General features: G+C 64.4%; 9 protein-coding genes across 9 annotated transcripts in view; 6 read left to right on the top strand and 3 right to left on the bottom strand.

Annotated features, from left to right (window-relative positions):
• Positions 1-1,838, bottom strand: part of AMSG_02006 (transcription elongation factor SPT5) — a gene marked incomplete at its 5' end in the record, with an annotated part of 2,969 nt that extends 1,131 nt beyond the window's left edge. Inside the window, one exon of the mRNA XM_013905585.1 lies at positions 29-1,838. Coding sequence (XP_013761039.1) covers positions 29-1,838 — 1,810 coding nt within the window. The remainder of the gene's footprint in view (positions 1-28) is intronic.
• An 899-nt stretch (positions 1,839-2,737) lies between these two features.
• On the bottom strand, positions 2,738-9,574 carry AMSG_02005 (uncharacterized protein; the record flags this gene model as incomplete). The annotated part of the gene is made up of 1 exon (XM_013905584.1): positions 2,738-9,574. One exon carries the CDS (start codon positions 9,572-9,574, stop codon positions 2,738-2,740), a length of 6,837 nt encoding a protein of 2,278 aa, XP_013761038.1.
• Positions 9,575-10,609: 1,035 nt separating this feature from the next.
• AMSG_02004 (heat shock transcription factor) lies at positions 10,610-12,188 on the top strand. Its single transcript, XM_013905583.1, has 2 exons — positions 10,610-10,700; positions 11,059-12,188. Exons 1-2 carry the CDS (start codon positions 10,632-10,634, stop codon positions 12,157-12,159), a joined length of 1,170 nt encoding a protein of 389 aa, XP_013761037.1. The 5' UTR covers positions 10,610-10,631; the 3' UTR covers positions 12,160-12,188.
• A 179-nt stretch (positions 12,189-12,367) lies between these two features.
• Positions 12,368-14,201, top strand: AMSG_02003 (uncharacterized protein). The gene has a single exon (XM_013905582.1). It carries the CDS (start codon positions 12,737-12,739, stop codon positions 14,066-14,068), a length of 1,332 nt encoding a protein of 443 aa, XP_013761036.1. The 5' UTR covers positions 12,368-12,736; the 3' UTR covers positions 14,069-14,201.
• On the bottom strand, positions 14,106-16,155 carry AMSG_02002 (uncharacterized protein). Its single transcript, XM_013905581.1, has one exon. The coding sequence runs from the start codon at positions 16,065-16,067 to the stop codon at positions 14,148-14,150; it is 1,920 nt and encodes a 639-aa protein (XP_013761035.1). The 5' UTR covers positions 16,068-16,155; the 3' UTR covers positions 14,106-14,147.
• A 352-nt stretch (positions 16,156-16,507) lies between these two features.
• On the top strand, positions 16,508-18,235 carry AMSG_02001 (uncharacterized protein; the record flags this gene model as incomplete). Its single annotated transcript, XM_013905580.1, has 1 exon — positions 16,508-18,235. One exon carries the CDS (start codon positions 16,508-16,510, stop codon positions 18,203-18,205), a length of 1,698 nt encoding a protein of 565 aa, XP_013761034.1. The 3' UTR covers positions 18,206-18,235.
• A 157-nt stretch (positions 18,236-18,392) lies between these two features.
• On the top strand, positions 18,393-19,450 carry AMSG_02000 (60S ribosomal protein L27a). The gene is made up of 2 exons (XM_013905579.1): positions 18,393-18,408; positions 18,984-19,450. Exons 1-2 carry the CDS (start codon positions 18,406-18,408, stop codon positions 19,419-19,421), a joined length of 441 nt encoding a protein of 146 aa, XP_013761033.1. The 5' UTR covers positions 18,393-18,405; the 3' UTR covers positions 19,422-19,450.
• Positions 19,451-19,723: 273 nt separating this feature from the next.
• Positions 19,724-20,737, top strand: AMSG_01999 (uncharacterized protein; the record flags this gene model as incomplete). The annotated part of the gene is made up of 2 exons (XM_013905578.1): positions 19,724-20,644; positions 20,705-20,737. 2 exons carry the CDS (start codon positions 19,724-19,726, stop codon positions 20,735-20,737), a joined length of 954 nt encoding a protein of 317 aa, XP_013761032.1.
• Positions 20,738-21,323: 586 nt separating this feature from the next.
• On the top strand, positions 21,324-23,720 carry AMSG_01998 (Cullin-3). The gene has a single exon (XM_013905577.1). The coding sequence runs from the start codon at positions 22,035-22,037 to the stop codon at positions 23,637-23,639; it is 1,605 nt and encodes a 534-aa protein (XP_013761031.1). The 5' UTR covers positions 21,324-22,034; the 3' UTR covers positions 23,640-23,720.
• The last annotated feature ends 69 nt before the right edge of the window (positions 23,721-23,789 follow it).

The following is a 23,789-nucleotide window of genomic DNA, read 5'->3' as shown; positions in this document are numbered from 1 at the left end:
GAGCGCCCGGTCTCCTGCGGCGCCGCACCGGCGGCAGCGCCCATCGCCCCGCCGAGCAGCACGCAGTTCCGCCCACGGACCGCAAACATTCCGCCGTGCTCCATGACCGACGCCGAGTGCGCAAAGATGTGCGCACGGAAAATGTGCTTGACCGTCCCCTGCTTGCCCTTGTGTGGGCCGTCGAGAACCCGAATGACGTCGCGGACGCCGACGTTGTTGCCTGCCGAGTCGAGCGTGATCGACCGCCGCGTCCACTTCTTGCCGACCTCGGTCGGGCGGACCGTCGAGACCACTCCGTTTTGGTTGAGCACACGCAGGCTCGAGCCCTCGATTTGGATGACGACGCCCACAGAGGTTGCGTCGAGCTCAACAAGGTCGTAGACCTCATACTCGCCGAGCGTATCGATGGTGGTCACCATCGCAGATGCCAGCCGCACGTCGCGGACAAAGACCTTGAACTCCGAGTGGTTGAGGTCAGAAAACACATGCGCGTATTGCGAGTCGACCGCCACAATGTGGCCCGTCTCGCCCTCGCGAAGCCCGCGCGTCACCCGCACGTGGTCGCCCACATTAAAGTACTTGGCGCAGTTGGCCCGCGCGATGGTGAGCGGCTCGGAAAAGTCGATGTGGTTCGGCACAAAGGTGACAGACTCGCCGTCCACCGCAAGCACAGAGCCCTTGAGCGACGTCAGCTCGCCGGCCACCACCTGCACCATGTCGCCCTTTTGAAAGTCAACCCGCTGCGCACTGGCAAAGCCCTCCATGCCCATCATCTGCCCGCCGCCCGGAAGCGTCGCCGCCAGCGCGTCTGCAATCGCGTCCGTCGACTTGCCCGTCCCCATGTTCTGGAACTTCTGGAACTCTTCCAGCGTCGGCACCACGTTCGTCGAGTTGAGCGAGTTGATTGGCACAGACTTGACCAGGTACCCGTCCACAAACTCGTTGCCGCCAAACATGTACCCCTTCTCGCCACTCACCGTCACCACCGTCTTGATCGCCAAGTGGCCGACCTTGTCCTGCACCTCCTCCGGCGAGAAGAACTTGGCCGCTGGCCGCGCCGGCCGCTTGCGCTTCTTCGACGAGTCGTCGGTCCGCGGCAGCGACGCCCGCGAGTGCTTGTCCAGATCCAGCCGCGGAATGAGCTTGACCACCGCCCGCGAGCCCGAGTCGTCCAGCCGCACAATGCGTGCAAGGTCGCCGCGGTACTGTCCGCGCTTCATCCGCACCCATGCATCCTTCCGCAGCGTCACGTCCTGCGCCGTCACCTCGAGCGTGTCTACCATCTCCTTCAGCGGAAGAATCGTCACAGACGACTGCCGCACCCCGCGGAGCCCGGAAATCGCAGCCTTGACCGTGTCCTCTCGCCGCGCCTCCACGAAAAAGTACCCGCGCAGGTTGTCGCGGCAAATCACAGACGTGATCCCCATCCGCTTTCCGCGGCTCTGCTTGTCCGCAAACTTGTACATCAGCGCAAGCACAAGCTTTCGCTCCATCCCGGTCTTGCACTTGACCATCCACAGCTTCGGGTCTGCATGCGTCGGGAGCAGCGACTGCCGGTCCAGCTCGCTCACGTCCTCCATCACAATCCCCGGCCGCCCAGCGTTCTCGTACTCGGCGCCCATCTCCTCAAAACGCTGCGTCTTCTCCCGGATAGCAGCAGCCTCGGCCGTCTCGCGCTCCAGATCAAGCCGCCGCGCCTGCGCGCCATCGTCCTCAATCAGCGTCTCGTCGTCGAGCACGTCTCCAGCGTCAGACCCGTCGTCCTCCTCGTCGTCCTCCTCGTCATCGCCGTCGTCATCCACGGCAATGTCATCAATAAAGTTGGACATCGCATCCATCCGCCGCTGTCCGCCCGGCCCCTTCCGTCGCTTCCGACTCTATCCTCGCCCACCGCCACCCACCAGCCCGTCCAGCCGCCCCGCCCCGTCCGCCCACCGCCGCCACACCCGCCAGTACCCCGCCAGCACCCCGCCAGGGCGACCAAGTAGCCGTATCCATACCAAGCACCACATGAGTCCACCACATACCTTCCTCAACCCCCATACCACCCTCATTCTCCCCTACACCTTCCCAACCCCACCCCTCACCCCACTCCCACCCTGCCTCCCACCCCGACCAGGATCCAATTTTTGGAGAGTCCATGACCCCAGAGACGAAGGGGGGCGGGGGGGGGGGGGGGGGGGGGGGGGGGGGGTATGGGCAAGGGATACCCTCCCTTACTCTCTCTCTCTCTCTCTCGCACACACACACACACACACACTCTCTCTCACTACACCTTCTCGTGGAGGGGGAAACTTACCCGACTGGCTTCCTCCTCGTCTTCGTCGTCTTCGTAGTCGGCCAAGTCGTCGTCGTCGTGGTCGGCCAAGTCGTCGTCCTCGTCGTCGTTGTGGTTGTCACCACCAGAGACTTCATCGTCATCGACAGTGGCATTGGTACCAGTGGTGGCACTCGTGGTCGTCTCTCCAACCTCTCCACCTTCGTCGTCTGACGAGATGGCCCCGAACAGCTCTTGCGTTGACATGGCTCTGCCCACAAGCCAAGTTGGGTGTCGTCCTGCCAGTCGTCCCGGCTCGCCACTCGTCACTCGTCACTTGGCCGTCTCACCACCATCCGGCCGAGTCGCCCCTCCACCCCCCCCCCCCCTCCCCGCCCCTCACTCAATCTCCCGCCCCTCACCTTATTCTCCCCAATCTGCTGTTTCCTTTTAATCTGCAACTCTTTCAGCACTTGATGGTCATGACATGGCGGCGACGGCAATGGCGTCGGCATCGGCATCAGCATCGGCATCGGTGGTAAACCATGGGAGCCAGGTTTGAGGTGCATGCGGCTGGGTAGATTGGTCGGCTGCGGCTGCGGCTGCGGCAAGGGCGGCCGGGGCGGTGGCGGCCGGGGCGGCAGCAGCCAGTGTTCCGGCCCGCATCCGCCTCGGCTCGAGGCTGTGGCCCTCGAGGAAGAGCCCGGTGTCCGGGACCGTTCGAGACGGCGACGTGGCGATCCACTCGCCGAACGTTACCAGCACCTTTTCCAGATTGCGTCGTTGGTCAGCGAGAATCTGCGCCTTCTTGACTTCAAACTGCCGCGCCTGCTCGACCGCCCGCTTGTGCATCCGGATGAGTGCGAGCGTCGCCGCGTCGTTGGCGGCACTCAGCTTGGCCTCGCTCAGCTGCGCCGCCCGCTGCCGGACCTTTTGCTCCAGCACTGACGCCGCAGACTTGGCAGACATCTCCTCCAGCGACGCCGCAATCTTTTCTTCGCGAAGCCGCTTCGACGTTGCGATGAGCGCCTTGGAGTACGCCACCGTTTCACTGGCCTGATCGCCCCCGATACCGCCTCCCGGCGCTGGTTGACTGTGAAGCGCTGCCAGCGCATCTGCCAGCTGCTCCTGCGTCGAGTGCAGCGCCGCCTTGAGCTCGTCCACGTCCACAGGCGCTCGCTCGCGTCGCCCAGGTGAGACCGGACCACCCGACCCGCCCGGCACTCCGCCCGGGGACGGCACTTCGGCGAGACTCGACTTGGACACGTCGGCCATGAGCCGCCGCAGCGCCGCTGGTTCGTCGGCGAGGAACGGCGACGACAGTCTCCGCCGCCCCACTGCGTCTGTCTGTCCCACCGGTGGCAGCGGTGCTCGCGCCGCGCTGCCTATCCTGCCGCGCTGCAGCTGCAGCGCGACCGCAACTGGGCCAGCAGCCTCTGCTTCCGAGGCGTCCATCTCGCGACTTGCGCTCGCCACCCTCCGCGACATCACGACGGCCGATGCCACCCGCCGCAGCGGGTTTGGCCGTGCGATGCCGCCCGGTGGCGGAAAGGCCGGCGGCCGTGGGCGGACGAAGGAGCCTCTCGAGCTTCCGCCCGAGCCCGAAGTGCTTGGGCGCGACGCGCCACCAGGCGCAGCCGTAATCTGCAGAAACTCGTTTGGGTGCCGCTGGAAGAACGCCAGCCGCGACCGCAGCCGCTCAATTGTCGTCTGCAGCGCGTCAATATGGTCCGCCTGCATGTCAATGACCGACTCGCGCTCACGGACCGCCACCGCCTTGCGCGCCAGCGCCGTCCGTGTCGCCCGCACTTCCATCCGCAGGTGCCCGATAAGCTCGTGCGGCGACTCGCGCGGCGTCGACGCCTCATACTTGCTCAGCTCGGCGTCCGACGCCTCGACCGACGCATCATTTGCGCGCGCCTTGGCCCGCGCCAGCTGCACGGCCTGCGCCTTGAGCGCCAGCTCCAGCTCAGCCACCCGCGCCTCGAGCTCTTCCTCGTGGGTCGAGCTCGCGGCCGCGCTCGGAGCTGGCTGGCTCTGCCACGGAGTCTTGGCCTTGTGCGCCGCAATGTCGACTCGCGCGCTGTGCGCCTTTTCGGACACCACCCGCAGCACCGCGTCGCAGAGCGCCGTGAGGACCGCAACATCGGCGCTGAGAAGCACGGGCGTGTCGTCAACCTCGGTCTTGGCCAGCGCCGTCTCGTTCGCTGCCGCCACCGTCTCGTGCAGCGCGAGGCCGCTCGCACCGTCGATCCGCATCAGGCCGTCTGCCACATCTGACGCCACATGGCACACTGCTGCATGCACCTTGAGCGCTTCGGCGCGGAACTGCGAGCCCAGGGCCTGGAGCTCTTGCTCAAACCGCCGCTGCTCAAACACCAGTCGCTGCTCCGTCGACATTTGTGCAGACTCAACCGCGGCCCGGAGCTCGCTGATCTCAGTAGCCGTCGTCTGCTTGACCGAGTCGAGCGTGTGCTCATTTGCGTTGCTCTTGGCGGCAATCACTCCCAGCAGCTGCTTGATGCGTCGCTCGTACACATCGCGCGCGGCCTCGAGCTTGTGGCTTGCCTCGACCCGCACAAGGTTCAGCTCCTCGTCGGCTGCCTTGCGCAGCTCGTCACCGCGCTTGCGTAGCCGCCGCACTTCGTCTCCATGCTTGCCCTCCACCTCGCGGAGCCGCACTAGATACTTGCTGCGTTCCTTCTCCAGCTCACTGTGAAGATTGCGCAGCTCACGCGCATGCACGCTCCGCGCCTTGTCGCTCTCCACGATAACTGACCGCAGCCGCAGTGAGAACGACCGCACTTGGTCTTCCAGAAGCCCGATGCGGGTTGCGGCACCCGCCGCCGACGAGCTCTGTGACCTGACCTCGTCCAGCCCGTCGTCGATTTCTGCGAGCTCGGCTGCCAGCTCGTGCGACATGGCCGACGCCAGCTGCGCCGGATCCATCGGATCGGTCTGTACGCCCGCGTCGACTTGTGGCACACGCGCCTGGAGCGGGAGGGGCGCTTGTAGCACCGACCGGCTCGGCTCCGGTTCGCTGCTCTCGTCATTGACTGGCTGCGGCGTGAACGACGACGGCAGCGCCGTCGCCGCCTCCAGCTCGGACGACGCCGCGTCGACTTGCGCCTTGGCGGCTTCGACTTGGGCCGCAATGTCGGCGAGAGCCTGTGAGTCGCGCTCGCGCTCTTCGGGCGTCCGATGGTGGGCGAGCGAGTGGGCCGGAGGAGCAAGATTCTGCGGCTGCGAAACTTTGCTCTCACCTGACGTCGTCGGCGCAGTGTCCGAAAACGCAATGGGGGGTTCGCTCTGCGACGGGCCTGTCTCGGTCGGCGAGCGTGTCGTCGAGTCTGCGACAGCGTGGTCGTCGGGGAGAGCAGCAGCTGGGGACTGCGACTCCGAGCGAGAGCGCGAGGTGGAGCGGACTCCAGCCTCAAGAGCGACCGCCTCCAGCTCGGCGCGCTCAGCCACATAGTAGGCAAGCTCGGTCTTGAGCGCCGATATCTCCAGGTCCTTGGCCTGCTCTAGAGCCTGGTACGTGTGCGACATAGAGTTCTGCTTCTCCTGAACCGAGGCCTGCCACAACTCGAGCTGCTTGTTCCACAGCTGGCGCTGGTGGACCATGTCGTCCTCGAGGGCGTGCACCCGGCGGCGAACGGTGGCCAACTCGGTGTCGAGCTCGACAGCCTTGCGCATTGCGTCGGATCGCTCGTCTTCGGCACGCTCGAGCTCGGCGGCAGTGTCCGAGAGCGAGACGCTCGACGCGGTGACCACAGAGTCGACCAGGGCGCGGAGGCGCGCCCACAGCGGAAGCGCCTTGCCGCGGAGATCGAGACAAGTCGCGGCCGAGGTGTCCAGGTCGGAGAGCACAGCCTGAACCGAGGCCGTCGACATGAGGCCGTCGTCGGCGAGGAGCGCGGCCGCCGACATGTCGGCGGCGTGCGACGCCTCGAGTGCAGCGCCGAGTGCAGTTCGGTGGACTTCGAGCGCGTTGGCATTGCGGAACTCGTCGAGGACCGAGAGCAGGTGCTCCTTCTCCTCCATGGTCGACGAGAGCAGCTGCTCCTGCAGTCGAAGGTTTGTCTGGTAGATCTTCTCCTTGGCCATGAGCGAGTCGTGATACTCGGCGAGTCGGGCTGCGTGGATGGCGTCGAGCTCGTTGACCGAGGCGCGGAGCATGTTGATGTTCCGCTTGTGGGCCAAGGTCAGGGCCTTCATCTGCCGGCGCAGCTCCTCGGCGCGACTGGGATCGAACTTGTCGGCATCCTTGATGGCGTTGCCGAGCGCGGTGCAGCGCGCGCGATAGTCCTCGCGGAGGAGCACAATCTTGTTGTGAACCTGCGCTTCCTGAACCGAGGCGTGCCGCTGGAGCTCGCGCTTCATCGCCTCAACCTGGTCCTTGATCACAGTGGCGCGCCGCTCGGCCTCGGCCTTGAGCATGGCCTCGCGCCGGGCAGTTGCTGCGGGCGACTCCATTCCAGCGCCGGAAGGCTTGAGCTCCGATTGCGAGACAATGCGAGTCATGGCTGGCGAAACGAGGGGGAGATCCAGGTCCGAAGGCGCGCGGAGACCGTGGCTCTCGCTAGCCTCACTCGAGCGATTTGTAGCGGGTGCATCGGATGTGACGCCGGCGTCGTCAGCATCGTTGGCACGGACATCGTCGTAGTTGATGAGCTCGCGCCCAGGCCCGAGGATCGACGCCAGCGCGTTCGGCTCGAGCACGGTCGAGTCGTCGAGCAAGATGGTCGGCACGGCCGGCTGTCCTTGACCAGGACCAGCGTTGCCGCTCTGCTCGGCCGATGCATCGTCGCCCGACTCCGAGTTTGCCGGCGACGGGTCCGCGGCGTTTGAGTTTGCGGCAAGCTGTGCCTGCAGAGCTTCGATTTCCTGAGCATGGCGGGCCTTGACCTGCTCAAGCTCGGCATAGATGGCGAGCTTGTTTTCGACCTGTGTTGCCTCGTCGTCCTCGGTGAGGGCATCGAGCTGGGCGGTGAGGGCGTCGAGTTCAGAGGCTTGCGCATTGCGGAGCTCGTTCAGCTTGGTCTCCGAGGCGTGGTGGGCAAGGTCAGTTGCATCGCGGTCGATTTCGCCGGCGGCGACGCGGTTGCGCGCCCGCTCAAGCTCGCGGGTGAGGACCTCCTTCTCGAGCGACCAGCCGAGGGCGTCGAGCTCACGGAGGCGTGCGGTGATCATGTCGACGTAGTAGACCTGAGCTTCTTCGGACGAAAGGCCATAGTCGATACCGCGGCGCTCGACGTCACGGGTGAGCGACATGGACGCGACGTCCGACTCGTACTTGAGACGAAGGTCGCGAAGCTCGCGGGCGTGCTTGGCGGTGAGCACGGTGCGCTTGTCGATCTCAGCCTTGAGCTGGGAGCGGAGATCGGTGATGATGCCGCGGAACGAGGCGTCGTCGACAGTCGACGGCGAGCGCTGGAGGACTTGGATCGCCTCGGCGAGGTCTGCGGACGAGCTTGCAGCGGCCTTGTCCTTCTCTTCCTTTTCTGCAGCAAGGGTGGCGAGCCGGAAGCGAAGAATGTCGAGCTCCTGAGCGTGAGAGGCGGCCTGGTCTTCCATGGCGGCGAGCGCGGCGGCGGTCTCGTGGTGGATACGACGCTCCATGTTGGCATGGAGGGCCTCAAAGCGGCGGGCGTACTCTTCACGGTAGTCGATCTTGAGGGCGCGGGACTGAGCCTCATGGACAAACTCGACGGTCTCGAGGCGCTTGCGGAAGTCAAACTTGAGGGTGCGGACGATCTGGCGGTGTTCGAGGCGCTCCTCGCGGAGCTGCTTCTCGAGCCCGCGCCGCATGGCGTTAAACCGGGTGTCAAAGTCGGACTTGAGAGCGGCGAGCAGTTTGGCGTTGTCCTTTGTGGTAAAAGCCTTGCGGAGCGAGGCGGCCTGTTTCTCGAGAGCGAGCTGTGACTCTTTGAGGGCGGCGCGGACCTTGCGGTCGGCGTCGATGGTGAGCTTCTGGACCTCTTTGTCGTGCTTGGACTTGAGCTTGGCAATCATCTTCTCGCGCATGGTCTCGAGCTCGGTCTGGAGCTGAGAGCGGGCGCGCGACGACATCTTCTCCTTGGCGGAGAGGTCTGCGCGGAGGGTGCGAACTTTGGCCTCGAGCTGGAGCTTAGTGTGGCGTGCGTCGCGGGCGACCGAGTTGAGCTGCTGCTTGATGGCGGCCACGTCTTTGCTAGCGGCGGTGGTATCGGCGGAATCATCGGACGAGGGTGAGCGGCGGAGCGAGCGCGAGCCCGAGCGGACAAGCCCGCGGGTCTTGCCCCGGCGGCCGCGGCCCGAGCCTGGCCGGAGCGAGGCGCGCGAGGACTTGGACGAGTTGGCGCGGCGGAGGCCCGGGCCCTGCGGGAGGACGTCGAGCGCCTCGAGCTGCGATGAGAGGCGGTCGTTCTCGGCAGAGAGCGACTCGATCTTGCGGTGGGCAGCCTTGAGGCGCGAGTGGAGCTGGTCGACGTCGGTATCGCGCGACATCAGTGCGAGCGAGGCCTTGGCGGCTTCGGCGGCCTCGCGCGAGACGACAGCGTCGGTACGGGCGGCGGCTAGCTCGGCCTGCGCGCTCTCGTAGTCGGCCTTGAGCTTGTTGGCAGAGCGGGTGGCCATGCGAAGAGCGTTGAGCGTGTCGTCAAGCGCCGAGCGCGGGACCATGTCAGCGGTCTCGGCCTGGCGGGCCTTGAGGATGTCGACACAGACCTCGAGAATGTCCGAGTGCAGGGCAGAGAGCTTGTCCTTGGCGCCGCGGGCGTCAAGCAGAGACGAAGCCGACTCGTCGAGCACATCGACGCCGCTCGTCGGGCGCGAGTCCAACTCGGCGCCCGTGGTGGCGACCAGGGCCTCGGCCTCGGCCAAATCGTCGACGTCGTCCTTGCCGCGGATGGAGAACCAGGTGGAGAGCGAGGCCAGTGTGTTGGTTTGCTCGGCTGATAGTTTGTGGTAGGCCATGAAGAGCGACTTGACGCGGGCCTTGGAGTGGGCCACAAGACCCTCGAGATCGGTCGGCGTGGCAAACGCCACCGCCTCGCCAACCTGCGCAAAGTCGCCTGTGGTGGATGGAAGCAAGTCGCGATCAAGTGCCTCATACGAGGCAACCACTGCAGTCACTGAGTTGACGATCGAGTCCATCTCCTTTGCCCGCGCCTCGATGCGCTCGATCTGCGACTGAGCAGAGTGCGGCTGGATGCTCTCTAGCGTCGGTAGCGGCGGCGCAGCCTCGGGCGCCGTCTTTCTCTTCAGCTCTGACTCTGCCTCGGCCAGCTTGCGCGACCGCTCAGCAAGCAGCGTGTCGAGCCTGGAAAGCTCCATTCCCGCCCCTCTTGTGGTGGAAGGAAGGAGAGGGAGGAGGAGACGAGTTGTGTGGTTGTGGTTGTGGCTTGGCCTTGGTCTTGATTGCGAGTGAGTGTCACCGGTGAGCACACTGAGTCGTCAGTGACTCGTCCATGGGAGCGCCCACCAGGTCGAGTCGCGCAAGCTCGGACGCAGAAAGGCCGGACCGTAGCCAGCTGAAGCAACACGTACTGGCCAGTCATCTCCACTTGACGCTGATCCGTCGTCCCCGGACCAAGCACCAGCCAGAGCGAGTGGCATCGGCCTCGCCGGATGAACCAGACCAGCCTCCACGAGCTCCAGCGATCCAGAGCACCCCCGACGACCGGGAAGGAGAACATGCCAGAGTTGAACACATCGGCCGGACGGGAGAGCGCGAGGATGTTGTGGATATTCTTGTGACGGACGAGCTTGCCGGTCGGCGTGGCCGCGCAAGTGGTGGCACGCCATCGTGTACTGGATTCTGGACGCTGCTTACGTGCTCTCCGCTGACACGAGCCCACGCCCCGCCACGACTCGCGTGGCTTTTATCTACGACATCATCGACGCCCTCGCCGCCAGCGCCGATGCCGTCAGCTCTGCACTGTCGCGCAAGCAGGAGCGACCCTCTGCAGCAGCTGCTCGTCATCACCACTATTCCCCAGCGAGCCGCTCTGCGACGCGACTGCCTCGCCTGCCCGGAGGCTTCATGGTAAGCGATCGCGGCCGCAAAGGCGGCCCCTTTGCGCCGCGCGCAGCGTCCATCTCTGCATCGCCGACTGTTTTCTGTTGTGGCCCACTAGTGGCCACAGCAGCCATTAACACATTGTACTACTACTCTTACACCGCAATTGATGGACGTTGCGATGTCTGTGGAGCGTCGCCGGAGCGCGGCTTGCGCCCGATGGACAAATTTGTCCATTCCATACGGTAACGGATTGAAAAACCCCGTTCATTCGCATGTATTTATGGTTACTCTCTGGAAGCGTGATGCCGACTCATTTCTCCCTCGGCCACTTCCACACTTCCCACTCCTCCCTCTGTGAGGAAGCAGAGCATGTCGGGACGCATTGCGGGCTTCCTGACCAAGACCTTTGCTATGGTGCAGGAGAAGGAGTGGGACCATGTACGCAGTCAAGACAAGCCCACTACAAGTGAGCCATATATCTGCCCTTCCCCCAACCCCCCCCCTTCAGTATGGCCACTCTCAGTGACTGTACCTGGCCAGACACCTTGCCCTCCCTGCCCTCCCCCCCCTTGGCCATGCCTATATGGTTGTCGGGTGTGCCAATGATCGATTTTTGACTCGTCCTGTCCGCCTGCCTCAACCCCCCCCCCCCCCTCGCCCCACGCATTGTGGAAAGGGATGGGTGACAGAGATGGGCAAGGGGGAACTGGAGTGCAATGGATGTGTGGAGAGGGTATGTACACGTGTGGAGGTGTAGTGGGTGCAGAAGACGGACTTACACAGGTAGTTGAGACAGATCATCCATTGGTGCAAGGACGGCATGGCGTTCTTGGTGGAGGATACGGATGCGTTGCAGGAGGAAGTGCTGGGAAAGTACTTTAAGCACAACAACTTTTCCTCGTTTATCAGACAGCTCAACATGTATGGCTTCCGCAAACTGGGCGATCCTAATCATTGGGAGTTTGCCCATGAGTTCTTTCGGGAGAACGACGAGGAGTCGCTCGCTCGCATCGAGCGCAAGTCGGTGAAGAAGACCCAGGCCGAGCTGGCTGCCAAAGGCATCAGCACCAATCCGGTGCTGCAAAAGACGTCGCGGAACTCGACGCGGTCGCGGTCAGCATCGACATCGGCGTCCAGAACGGGTTCAGCGCCGGCGTCGGTGGCCAAGACGGCGGTGGCGGCGCGGTCGGTGGCCAGGACCGGGCGTGGGAAGGGCGGCAAGGGTGGCAAGGGAGGCAACAGCGGAGTGGCAAGCTCCTTGGCCTCGCCGTCGCCAGGCTCGTCGCCAGGTGGGGCGTCGGCCAACTACTCTCCGTTCTCGGGCTCGCCGGGAACCGACCAGGTCCTCATCGACCCAACCCAGCCGCTGCCGGAGCGGGTGCATCGGATCGAGCAGTCACACATCCGAATCCACAGTAACCAGCGGTCGATGTCGCAAACGCTGCACATGCTTCACAACCAAGTCACGTTCCTGACAAGCATTATACAACGGCACATGCCGTTTGACGGAACTCAGCAGGGCATTGTGTCTTCGGCACCTTCCCAGCCAGCCCTGGGGCATCCGGTCGGCTCGACTCGCCCGCTGGAGGGTGGCTCGAAGCTGCCAGCAGCCAAGCGGCGCAAGAACCTCTCGGTCAACGTTCCCGCTATCGCCGTCGCGCCGCCCATGCCTTTTGCCGGCAAGCTCCCGTCGACCGGCCTCACGCCCAAGGATCCAAACATGGCGTTCTCGCCGTCGATGCAAACGCTCGCCGAGGCAGCCACTTCGTCGGCATCCAACCCGCTCGACGGGGTGGCTGACACGCCGCTCGGCGGCGTCCAGGCCGAAGTCTTCAAGTTTAACGACCCTGCCCCGGGCAGTAAGGCGTACTCGGGCATGCTCGAGACGCCGCGCTGACGTTGGCTGATGCTGATGCTGATGCTGATGCTGATGCTGATGCTGATGCTGATGCTGATGCTGATGCGGGTGCGGGTGCCATCATGCTGGTGATGAGAGATAAACTGATGGGTGTTGTTAAGACCAGGGTGATGGTAGAGTGAGAGGCCTGTGTCATGTGGCCTGTGGCTCTGCTGGCCCGGCCTCTGTGACTCGTCAACGGACTCAACTCCGGTTCGCGTGACGCGAACCGCCACGTGGGCCAAGCGAGCACTGGAGGAGAAAGTGGAGGAGAGGCTGGACAGGACAGCAGCCAAGAGCACGAGCACAGCCACAGGTACAAGGACGAGGCAAGAAGAGCAAGAGCAAGAGCAAGGCAATCAGCTGCTGTATCTCTTCCGTCACCCTTCCCACTCCAAGGCAGGCAAGGAGCTGAGTCGGGAGACCGAGCCGAGTCGGGAGACCGAGCCGAGTCGGGAGACCGAGCCGAGTCGGAGGCAGGGGACAGGGAAGACGGACAGAGCTGGGGACAGGGACAGAGCTGGAGACAGGAACAGAGCTGGAGACAGAGGGTTGGGAGCGAGAGAGCCTGTGAGCTATGTTTCGTACCGCGTACTCTCTGCTGCCGCGCGGTCATCAACTCGCACCACGTCGTGATGATGGTAGCTGTGATGGTGGCTTTGATTTTGGTTGCGGCTATGGTTGTGGTTGTGGCGGAGGCCAAGACGACCTGCAATTGTTAGGTTGCCATGTTGGCCTGAGTCGGCGTAGCCGCCTGCGTCGGCGCGACAGCACTCATCGCGACAGCAACGAGATGGAGAATGAGAGCAGCTGCGCGGGACGATATTGGGCTTTGCCGGCGTGCAGCCCACGTAATGGAGCCCGGTCATGGGCCGGTGATGAGGGGCACACCGATGGAAGGAGGAGGAGGGTGTGGATTGGGCAAGTGGCCGAGCCTGAGATTGTGATGGTTCCGGCGTCGATGGAGCCCACGGCGCGGTGGCTGGCGGCGAACAGGGTGTGGACCGTGCCGCTGCTGGCCGGCCTGGCCTCGGGCGTGACGGTTGCAGGGCTGTTCAATCCGTGGGACCGTGCGCTGTACCTGTCGGTCAAGGACCGGACGCCGTTTATCCATCGCGGCAACTGGCTGCAGCCGTTCCAGGGCTTTACCTCTGCGGTGGTCCAGCGGACGCTCTCGGGCTCGTCGTGGTTCATTCTCAACGACTGGATCTTGGCACAGCTGGTGGCACGGCGGCTAGAGCTGGACCTGGCCACCCAGTCGCGCGAGGTGCGGCGGACGGTGACGTCGCAGGCGATGCCGCTGGAGATATTTGCCGCCGCCAATCTGGCTGGCGCGGGCAACGGCGCCATTCTCAACTCGATCTCTGTCGTCAAATACCACAACTGGGGCAAGGAGAATCCGGACAACTTTTTCCGCACTGCGCGGGCGATGGTCCGTGCCCGCGGCGGCTCGCTCCGCCCGCTCTTCCGCGGCCTTGGCACCACCGTCCTCCGCGACATCATGTTCGGCGGCATCTTTGCCTCGCTCCGACTCGTTCTTTCCGCGCCCGTCGACGATCTTCTCCGCCCACTCGGCGCTGGCTCGGCGACCTCGTTTGTGAGTTCCATGGTGGCGGCGGCGACGGCGACATTGGCCTCGGCGCCGCTCAACTTTGTACGCAACATGAAGTACGCCGCCCGCTTTGACCGCCGCTCGCCCACCATTGCCGCCGTCCTCACATCCCTCGCCCGTGAGATGGCGGCGTCGCCGACCCCGCTCCGCTTCATGCTCGACCGCTTCCGCGTTGGCTGGGGCACCGCCCGGGTCGCCATCGGCATGGCCGTCGGGTGGGAGCTGTACGAGCTCGCCAAGGCGTCTCTCGACTGTGTCCTTGACGCTGCCGAGGACTCGGACTGCGGCGATGTCTAGTTGTTCAAGCGTGGATTTCTTTCTTTGGCTCCTCGTCGAGCGCAAGATACATTTAGGATGGAGGGGAGGCCGGCTGGTCTCATGAGTCGTGCGGCCGGGCGTGTGCTGCCGGCCCGGGCGTGACCGGCGCGTACTTGACCGGCGTCGCCGCTGCCGCAATGCTGTCGAGGACCGACGCGCAGGTGTCGCGCGTTGCCGACGCCAGCGTCCGAAGCAGATTGAAAGCCCGCGAGTCGAGCGACGGCGAGTTGAGAACGGTAAACGGCCGCCGCTTGGCCTTGGGCGTCTTGGGTGTCTTGGGCGCAGCCGGTTGCGGGGCGGGCGCTTGCGCCGGCTCCACAGGCGCCAGCGGCTTCTTCACCGCCGAAGATGACCTCTCCACGAGCACATTGGTCGAGGAAAGGACCCGCTCCGGGCTTGCGTTCTCCTTGGCAGCCTCGGAGACGGCGGCGAGGGCAGTGACAGCGGCAGCAGCGGCAGCCGGTGTGGCCGGCGCCGGGCGGCGGCGGATCCGCCGGGCGGCCGACATGCCGCCGCCCGAGAGCGAGGCCCGCGATCGGCGCGGAGCCTCGCCGCCGCTGGGCTTGCGGCGGACCGGAGCGCGCCGGGCGCCACCAGTGAGCAGCGACATACGCCGCGATGGACCTTGGCTCGGCTTGAACGCCTCGCGCTGTGGGCGTGCCGACGTCTCCTTCGGAGCGCCGGCTGCGGCCGGCGAGGCTTGCGGCGGCGAGGCGAGGACCATGTCGGCGGCGCCAGAGACTCGGCGCGGGGCACCAAGGGAGCGGCGGGCGCGCCGCGCCTTGGCTGCCACCTGCGGCGATGAGAGTTCCATCGGCTGCGGCTCAGTGGCAGGCTGCGGCGTCGGCGAGCCGGTGGCAGGCGCAAGCTGGCGGCGCGGGGCGCCGAGCGACTTGCGCTTCTTGGGTGCCGGCGCGTCGACTGCTGACTCGACCGAGTCGACTGAGGCCTCCGATGGCGCGGGTGCAGTCTTGGGCGGCGGCGGCGCAACAAAGATCTCAATCTCGATCTCCTTAGCGGCGGACTTGACTGGGCGGCGCAGCGGGCGCTTGCGCTTGAGCGCGGCGGCACCGGGGCGCGGGCGCTGGCGTGGCGGCCCGCGATGTCCGCGACGCGACGGCGGTTGCGAGCTCCCGCCGCCAAGCGCCTTTTCGAGCCGCTTGCGCGACGTCGGGTCGAGGCTCGCCATGAACGATTCTTTGGCGGCCGGCAAGGCGTCGATGTATGCGAGGGCGGCGGCCTTTGCGGCGGTGCGGACGTCGGGTGCGGCATCGCCGAGTGCAGTCTTGATGGCAGTCTCAACAACAGCTTGGCTCGAGGCGAGCGAGTCGGCGGCAATGCCGGTGGATGCCTTGGCTGCCGCGGCCATGCCGGCGATCGAGGTGGTGCAGGCGAGGCGGACGTTGGTCGACTTGTGGCTCACGTTCTCTGCAATGTGGGCGAGCGATGAGCCAACGGTGCCGGTGGCAACAAGCTCAGCAAGCGTCTCGGTGCCCGGGAGGCGGAGGGCAGTCTTGGAGGCGGTGTGCATGGCGACAAGATGGGGAACAAAGAAGTCGGTGGTGGCAATAGCGGTGGAGATGGTCAACGAGTCTGCAGCCATCATGCCGCGGACCATGGCGAGAATGGCAGCCGTGGCCTCCTTGGGCACCTTGGACCGGAGATCCTTGCATTGATCGGCCACGGCCTTGCGGACGGAGGTGATGGCCTCGAGCGCGTGGAGGTGTTGTGCGTCAAAGATGCCCGGTGCACGGGCGACGGCAGCCACAAACTGGAGGGCAAGGACGCGCTTGGTCCAATCGTTGGTCAGCGCAGAGAGGACCGATCCTGCGTCGGTAAGATCACGGGCAAGCGAGTTGGCGCTTGCCGAGGCAACGTCAAAGCTCACCGCAAACGTTTCCTCGGCCTCGCCCTGACCGGCGGTCTCGGCCGCCGCGCCGAGCTTGTCCAGCTCCGACTTGGAGAGCCACTTGGACATGGTTGGAAGGGTGTGAATGGGGATGGGAATGGAGCGACCTTGGAGATGGTGTACGGGGACAACAGACGATCTCTATGAGAGGAACGAGTGAGATGGTTCGTCTTGTCTATGCCTCGTCTGCATCGGTCGTCGTCCGGAACCTTCGCACCGCCCAACGGCGTTGTCGCTGATCAGCAGCCGTTTTCGACCGCGCGGCGGGAAAAGGTCGTAAAAGTCTTGAAAATTTGCGGTCACTTGAAACCGAACCGGCTGGCAAGTTGGCGCCTGGAGCGGCGCAGCGAGGCGAGGCGGGTGCGGAGAAGAAGGGCAAGCAGCGTGCTGGTACTTGACTAGACACAGCTCGGGGGCTTGCAACCGGTGGTTGGTAGCTACTGAATTGCTGACTCTCGCTGCGCACGATCCAGCTCTGCTTCACGTAGGAGGAGGCCAGCGTCTTTGCCATGGTCGCCACCCGCCGGTCGACGCGGGCGCGGACTCGGGCCGCCGTCCGAGCGGCGTCGCCAACCCCGCCAGCCTCACCGGCCAAGCGCGCCAGCCGTACTACACGGCGCGGATCGGGGAAGAAGGATAGTGCCAAGGCGAAGAAGGGAAGCGCCAAGGCGAAGAAGGGAAGCGCCAAGGCGAAGAAGGGCAGCGCCAAGGCGAAGAAGGGCAGCGCCAAGGTGAAGAAGGGCAGCGCCAAGGCAGAGGCTAAGACCGAGGCTGTTGAAGAGTCGCGCAAGCGTGGGCGATCGAGCCGGTCGAGCCGGTCGACGTCGAAGCGGTCGGCACGGAGTCGAGGACGCAAGTCGGATGCAGCCGAGGGAGAGAGCGCTGGCGCTAGTGCCGGCGAGTCGGAAGAGGCAGAGCCGGTGCGGAAGCGGACAAAGCGGGCATCGCAGGCAAAGCGAGCGACGCGGAGCTCGACAAGGTCCGGAAAGTCGCAAGCATCGCCCGAGGCAGGAGGCGCTGCTGCAAAAGCAGCTGAGGGCACGGCGGCGCCGAAGACGCCCGGCGACGATGGTGGGCTGTCAAAGAAGGACGCACTGCTCGCTGAGTTTGACGTGGAGGTGCAGGCGCGGGTCGAGGCGATGCGGGCATCGACCGACGCGCTTGTCATGGCGATCCGTTCTGCGCTTACAGTGGAGCTGATGAAGATTCCGGCCAAGGTCCGCAGCATGTCGATGGAGTCGTTCGAGAGCGAGTACGGCGGCTCGGTTCGAGCAGTCGCCGACGAGGGCATAAGCGAGCTTGTGGAGAGCTTGTCGCGGCCGGTGACGACCGTCCGGTCGTCGCGGAGCGGCAAGCGGCGGCGGCTGCCGCTGCAGGAGGTCAGCGGAGCAGGGGGCGGGACCGGCGGCGCCGACGACGCCGGGCACGACTCGCCGCTTGCCTCGCGCCTGCTGGAGGTGTTCGGCAAGTCCGGTGGGCCCGGCGGGCTCAAGACGCCGGCCACATACTCGCGCAAGAAGCGGGCGCCGCCGTCGACCGCGCGCCGGATGCGAATGCGCGGTGCTACCGTGTCGGCGTCGACAGCCAAGGCTCCCACGTTTGACTCGCTCAACTTGCGAACGCCGTCGGTGTTTGGCGGCTCGGTCCGGACCAAGTCGCGGACAGGAGGCCGGCGAACGACCAAGAAGACGGCGTCCAAGCCAGCGCCGGCTGCTGCTGCGGGCACTGGCGCCTACGACGACCTTGACGAGCTCGACACAACGACCCAGACCGCGACCGGGGCAGACACGTCGTCGGTCGACTCGTCATCGATCTCGCTGCTCGACCTCTCGACCTGCTCTTCCTCGCTCTCCATGTCGATGGCCTCGTCCGGCGGCCACAAGCTCACAGACTCGGCCAAGAAGCGCGCAAAAGCCAAGGCCAAGCTTGCACGTGCCAAGGCCAAGGCCCGCGCCAAGGCCAAGCTCAAGGCCAAGATCAAGGCCAAGGCCGCCGCCAAGGCCGCCGCCAAGGCCAAGGCCGCCAAGGCCGCCGAGCAGGCTGAGGCCCGCGCCAAGGCTCTGGAGCAGCTCGGGAACATGGATCTCCCGCTGCAGGTCACCGACCTCAAGACCGACGCCGCCTCGCGCGAGAACGCCATGTCCAAGCTCGCCGTTCTGCAGTCGCAGGTCTCGGCCCTCATGTCTGTCCTCGGCACTGACTCGTAGTCTCGATGTAACATGTCCATTGTATGCTGACCGAACTGTGTTCGAACACTCGAATTCAGACACTGCGCCCGCCACCCGCCGGCCGGCCGGCCAGCCGCGGCCAACTCGGCCGAACGAGTGGCGGCGGGTCGGCCGAGTGAGGCTGGGAGCGTGTGGCAAAAGTGTTGGGGATTTAGCACAGCAACACACCACTCCACACAATGGTACGAATATTTGTTTGACGGCTCGACCAAGGTGCGACCTTGGCCAGCCCGCCAGACGTTGCGAGGACGACAACCCGACGGCGAAACGCGCATAGACCACATCTACACACCCTCTATGCGCTTGCCCGGGGGCGTTGTGCCGGTGGCTGCCCTGTAGCCTCCTGTGCGCACTCTGGGCGGCAGCGGTGATGCTTGGGGCCGGGCGCTTATTTTTGGTCCGACACACTCGCTACGCCTCCACCAGCAGTGGCCCAGCGGGCGGGGTGTGCTTCGGCAACGCCATAGCCATGCTGCTGAGCCATGCTTCACACACTACTGCAAGGAGAGCGAGTTGCTGCTCCCCTGCATGGGTGTGTAGAGCGTGGCCGTGGCCTGCCGTCCCGTGTCCGATCAGAAGCTGCCGGATGGGATCCAAGGTTCTGGTCGGCGGTGGTGGCGGGGAGCATGTGAGCGCGCCTGGCTCTCTCAAGCAGGCTTGTGAGGGGTGGACAAGGGAGGAGGTGATGGCGATGAGACTCACGTTGTGGACATGGTGGCCTTGTTCTGCTTTTTCTCCCGTGACTTGCTGTGAGTAGACGACCACTCTGAAGAAGAACCGTAAGAAGCGCGGCCACGTGTCGGCCGGTCACGGTCGTGTGGGCAAGCACCGCAAGCACCCGTCTGGCCGCGGTAACGCCGGTGGCCAGCACCATCACCGCACCAACTTTGACAAGTTCCACCCCGGTTACTTCGGTAAGGTCGGTATGCGCCAGTTCCACTACAACAAGAACGCCCACTACTGCCCGACTGTCAACCTTGACAAGCTCGCCGCGCTCGTCCCGGCCTCGATCAAGGAGGCCGTCAAGGCCGATGCCTCCAAGGTCCCCGTCCTTGACGTCGGTAACAAGGGCTTCTTCAAGGTCCTCGGCCGCGGTCAGATCTCCATCCCGCTCATCGTCAAGGCCAAGTTCTTCTCGCGCAAGGCCGAGGCCAAGATCCTCGAGGCTGGCGGCGCCTGCGTCCTCACTGCCTGAAGGGGAGAGGTAAACCAAAAGAGCAACAATTCCACTCGACACACCACCCCATAGACACGACATGAGCTTGCTCTGGAACGTGTGCTTGAGGACGGCGGGGTGATGTTGTCGCATCGATCCTTCCGCCCTCCCCGCCCCCCCCCCCCCCCCTCCCCCCCCCCCTCTCCTTCCCTCCCCTTCAACACCCACCTCACCCCCAACCCACCTTCCCCGTCGAAGCCACTCTCTACTGCCACAAGTGGGCCATGCCCTCGTTTCGCCTTGTACGCCTGGAGCAGGCTCTGGGCCTTCTCAGCCAGCCTATGTCCGCACACGACCTGGCTGCGGCGGTCGAGGCCGACGAGCCGGGGCGCATCATGGCGGTCTTGGAGGCGATCGTGGGCAAGTCGGGCGAGTTGCCCAGTGCTGCCGACCTGGCGTTGCCCGCAGATCGCTTGCTAGCGCTCGAGTCGGCTGTTGTTGAGGCCCAGACGGCGGCGCTGATGGGTAGCGCCGCCAGAGGCGGTGAACGTGCCAGCGGGGGCGCCTCAGCCGTCGCGCCCCTGGCCGAGATCTGGCGCGCTGCCGACGCGCCATCAGCTGCGCCGTGGTTTCCCACACATACAGCGCCGTCAGCCAACGCCGAGATCACCCGCCATGTGCGCGGCGTGGCGGGCGTTCTAGTGCCAAACGCAGATGACGGGCCTGGTGACCTTGCCGCTGCACTCCACGCCGCCGTCGGTGCGGTGGAGATGCGAATGGCGGCCAAGGCCGGATGGGAGGCACAGACAGCGATCGATTGCACTGGAATGCAGCCTCGGCAGCTGGATCTGCTGGCGCAAATCAACGACTCGTTTGCGGCGCAGATGGCGATGCGGCGCAAGCTGCTGCTGGAGCGTCTCGGCGTGACGCTTGACGCGCTGGCGCGGTCCAAGGTCTTTGCCGACGGCACCCCGAGTTCGGAAGCCAGCGCTGCGCTGGCCTCACTCGGTGGTGCTGCCTTTGCCGCGGCTGTCCACCCGCTCTTTGATCCACAAGTGCCGCTGGTTCGGCTGCCGGAGCTTGCCGCGGCCTCGCTCTCGATTGCCGAGCTCGCCGGCTTTCGCATTCCGGTCCGCCCGCGCGCCGCTGCGCCGCAGGCCAAGGTCAAGACCCTGGTCCTTGCCATGAACCCGCGCGATCGCGGCGGTCGACCGGCCAACATGGGCAAGTCGAGCCTCCCGATGCCGGCCTTTGCGTCGCGAGTTGCCGCACCGCCTGGCCGGGCTGGTCGGGGAGGCCGAGGCCGAGGCGGACGCGTCAAGGGCAAGACTGGACGTAATGGAAGCACATCCTGATCTCTTGCTCTCCGGGCTCGAGGCTGATCTCGTTTCCGTCGCCAGTAGCATAAAGATGCAATGCTTGCTTGATTGGCGCAACAGCGAGAGGGCATGGTTGTGGAAGCTGGCGACGAGTGACAGAGGCCGAGTGACAGTGCAAAGACCAATGCGACAGATACGAATACACCTCTTCAACGTACGTGACCACAGCAGGAGCACTTTCTGACCGTCCACGACATACAAATGGCATGAACATGATGTTCTGTTTGTTGTAGCATGCCTCTGAGTCTCTCTTCTGGCTTCTTGTGGGTGTCTTGCGCTCGTCTGCGTGTGGGTCTTTGTGTGGGGAGTGGTCGCTGCAAGCCGACCATTTTTTCTTCCAACACCAGGTTGATCAATGACGACCTTCTTCGCTTGGCTGGCCCGACCCGCTGTAGCCGCTACCGGCTTGATGAGGGCGGGTGCTTGGGCGGGTTTAGGAAGCATGCAGCTGCTGAGCGAGGGAGATAGCTGAGGAAGACATGGACAAAGTTTGGAGACTCATGGTGTTGGTATGCATGTGTATGGGCGGGGGGGGGGCTGTGTGGCGGGTGTGGGTGCGGGCAGTGGAAGGAATGCCCAAGACGGTCCATTTGGGCGATGTGTGGCCCGACCTCCGTGGGGTTGTGGAGCAGCTGCTGGACGATGTAGAGGTTCCGATCTCGACCGAGGATTACATGAAGTATGTGCGGATGGTGTCGGACTACTGCACGGGAACCAGCACAGACTCGACTGGGTCGGGGGCGTCGTTTATCGGCGGACAGATGTACCACGAGCTGGGCAACGTGCTCAAGGCGCGGATGGAGGTGCTGCGCAGCTCGCTGACGGGAACGATGGGAGTGACGCTCCTCTCGCAGTACTCGCAGCTCTGGCGCGACTACCAGTACGTGGTGCAGGTGACCAACTCGATTTTCAACTACATCAACCGATACTGGGTCAAGCGGCAGCGCGAGGAGGTTGAGGGTCGGGTGGAGACCAACGTGTTTACGATCAAGGAGCTGTGCATCGCGACGTGGCGCGACGAGCTGTTTGCGCACATCATGTCGCGGTTGCAGGATGCGCTGCTTGCAGAGATTGAGCGCGAGCGGAACGGCGAGCAGATCGACACTGCGCTGGTTAAGACTGTGGTGGAGTCGTTTGTGGCGATGTCGTTTAACATTTCTGATCCGGCGCAAGTTGTGCTCGAGATGTACAAGGCGGCGTTTGAGGACGCGTTTATCCAGGCGACGCAGGTGTACTACGTGATGGAGTCGTCCAAGTTCCTTACGGACAACTCATGTGCCGACTTTATGAAAAGGTGGAGGTGCGTCTGGCAGAGGAGGTGGATCGTGTGGCGCGGTACCTGCACCACTCGACACTGGAGCGGCTGACCAAGACGTGCGAGACGGTGATGGTGGCGCAGCACATCGACAAGATCCAGGCCGAGTTCCCGTCGATGCTTACGCAGGACAAGCAGGACGACCTGCGGCGGCTGTACAACTTGCTTGCGCGGATCGAGAACGGGCTTGGCCCGCTCCGCGACATTTTCCGCAACCACGTGCGCGACGACGGGCTTGCGCGGATCGAGGCGCTCAACAACGTCAACGACGACGACGACGACGGGGCGGCGGCGTCGTCGTCTACGGCCGCAGCGAGCAAGGACGAGAAGAAGAAGCGGAGCTCGAAGAAGCAAGAGTTCAAGTCGTACGTCGAGACGCTCATTGCGGTCCACGACCGGTACTGGTCGCTCATTGTCAACGTGTTTGCGGAGGACAACGGGTTTGCGGTGGAGATGAACAAGGCTTTCGACCACTTTATGAACCTTGAGGGCAACCGGTCGCCCGAGTATCTCTCGCTCTACATCGACGACAAGCTCAAGAAGGGGGCCAAGGGCGTGACCGAGGACGAAAAGTCCGCCATCATCGACAAGTGCCTCATTCTTTTCCGGCGCATCGAGGAGAAGGACATGTTCGAGCGGTACTACAAGAACCACCTCGCCAAGCGGCTGCTCTCGGGCCGGTCGGCGTCTAACGACGCCGAGCGCGAGGTCATCACCAAGCTCAAGTCCGAGTGTGGCATGTCGTTCACGCACAAGCTCGAGGGCATGTTCAAGGACGTGCAGCTCTCTGCAGACATCATGGACAAGTTTGGCGAGTCGGAGCTGGCCAAGAATCTCGGCATCACCCTCTCGGTCCAGGTCCTCACCACCGGGTTCTGGCCGCAGGTGGCCGGCTCGTGCATCCTCCCGCCGGAGATCGCAAAGTGCCAGGAAGTGTTCAAGCAGTTCTACCTCAACTCGCACTCGGGCCGCGTCCTCAACTGGCAGTCAACGCAGGGCACCGCCGACCTCAAGGCCACGTTTGGTGGCAAGACCAAGGAAATCTCGGTCTCGACTACACAGATGGCCATCCTCTGCCTCTTCAACCAGGCCGACTCGATGACCTTTACCGAGATTCGCGACGCCACCGAGCTCGACATTGTGGCCCTCAAGCGCGACCTGCTCTCGCTCGCCTGTGCAAAGTACAAGATCCTCACCAAGGAGCCCAAGTCCAAGAAGATCAAGCCCGACGACGTGTTCACCTTTAACGAGACCTTCAAGTGCAAGCTCTTCAAGTTCAAGATTCCGCAAGTCGTCACCAAGGAGTCGTCGCGCGAGCGCGAAGTCACCATCCGCAAGGTCGACGACGACCGTAAGTTCAAGATCGACGCCGCCATTGTCCGCATCATGAAGGCTCGCAAGACCCTCGACCATGCAAACCTCGTCGCCGCCGTCATCAAGCAGCTCAAGGCTCGCTTCACCCCCAACCCTCCTGTCATCAAGAAGCAGATTGAGACCCTCATCGAGCGCGGCTACCTCGAGCGCGACCCCAAGTCGCGGAAGCAGTACAACTACCTCGCGTAGTGCCCGAGCACCACGCTCACAGAGCTGGCTACTCAGCGCAGCCTTGCTCCTGTTCGATCCATTGAAGACGACAAGCAGTTCGCCGGTTGCGACACATGATCGGGCAAGTTGTGCGATAGGTGCGAGTGGAAGCCGAAGGGCGACCGCTGA

Source organism: Thecamonas trahens, assembly GCF_000142905.1.
Source record: "Thecamonas trahens ATCC 50062 unplaced genomic scaffold supercont1.8, whole genome shotgun sequence".
NCBI classification, from domain to species: Eukaryota; order Apusomonadida; family Apusomonadidae; genus Thecamonas; species Thecamonas trahens.
The sequence above is the reverse complement of the archived record's forward strand: the minus strand, read 5'-3'. Positions and strand labels throughout refer to the sequence as shown.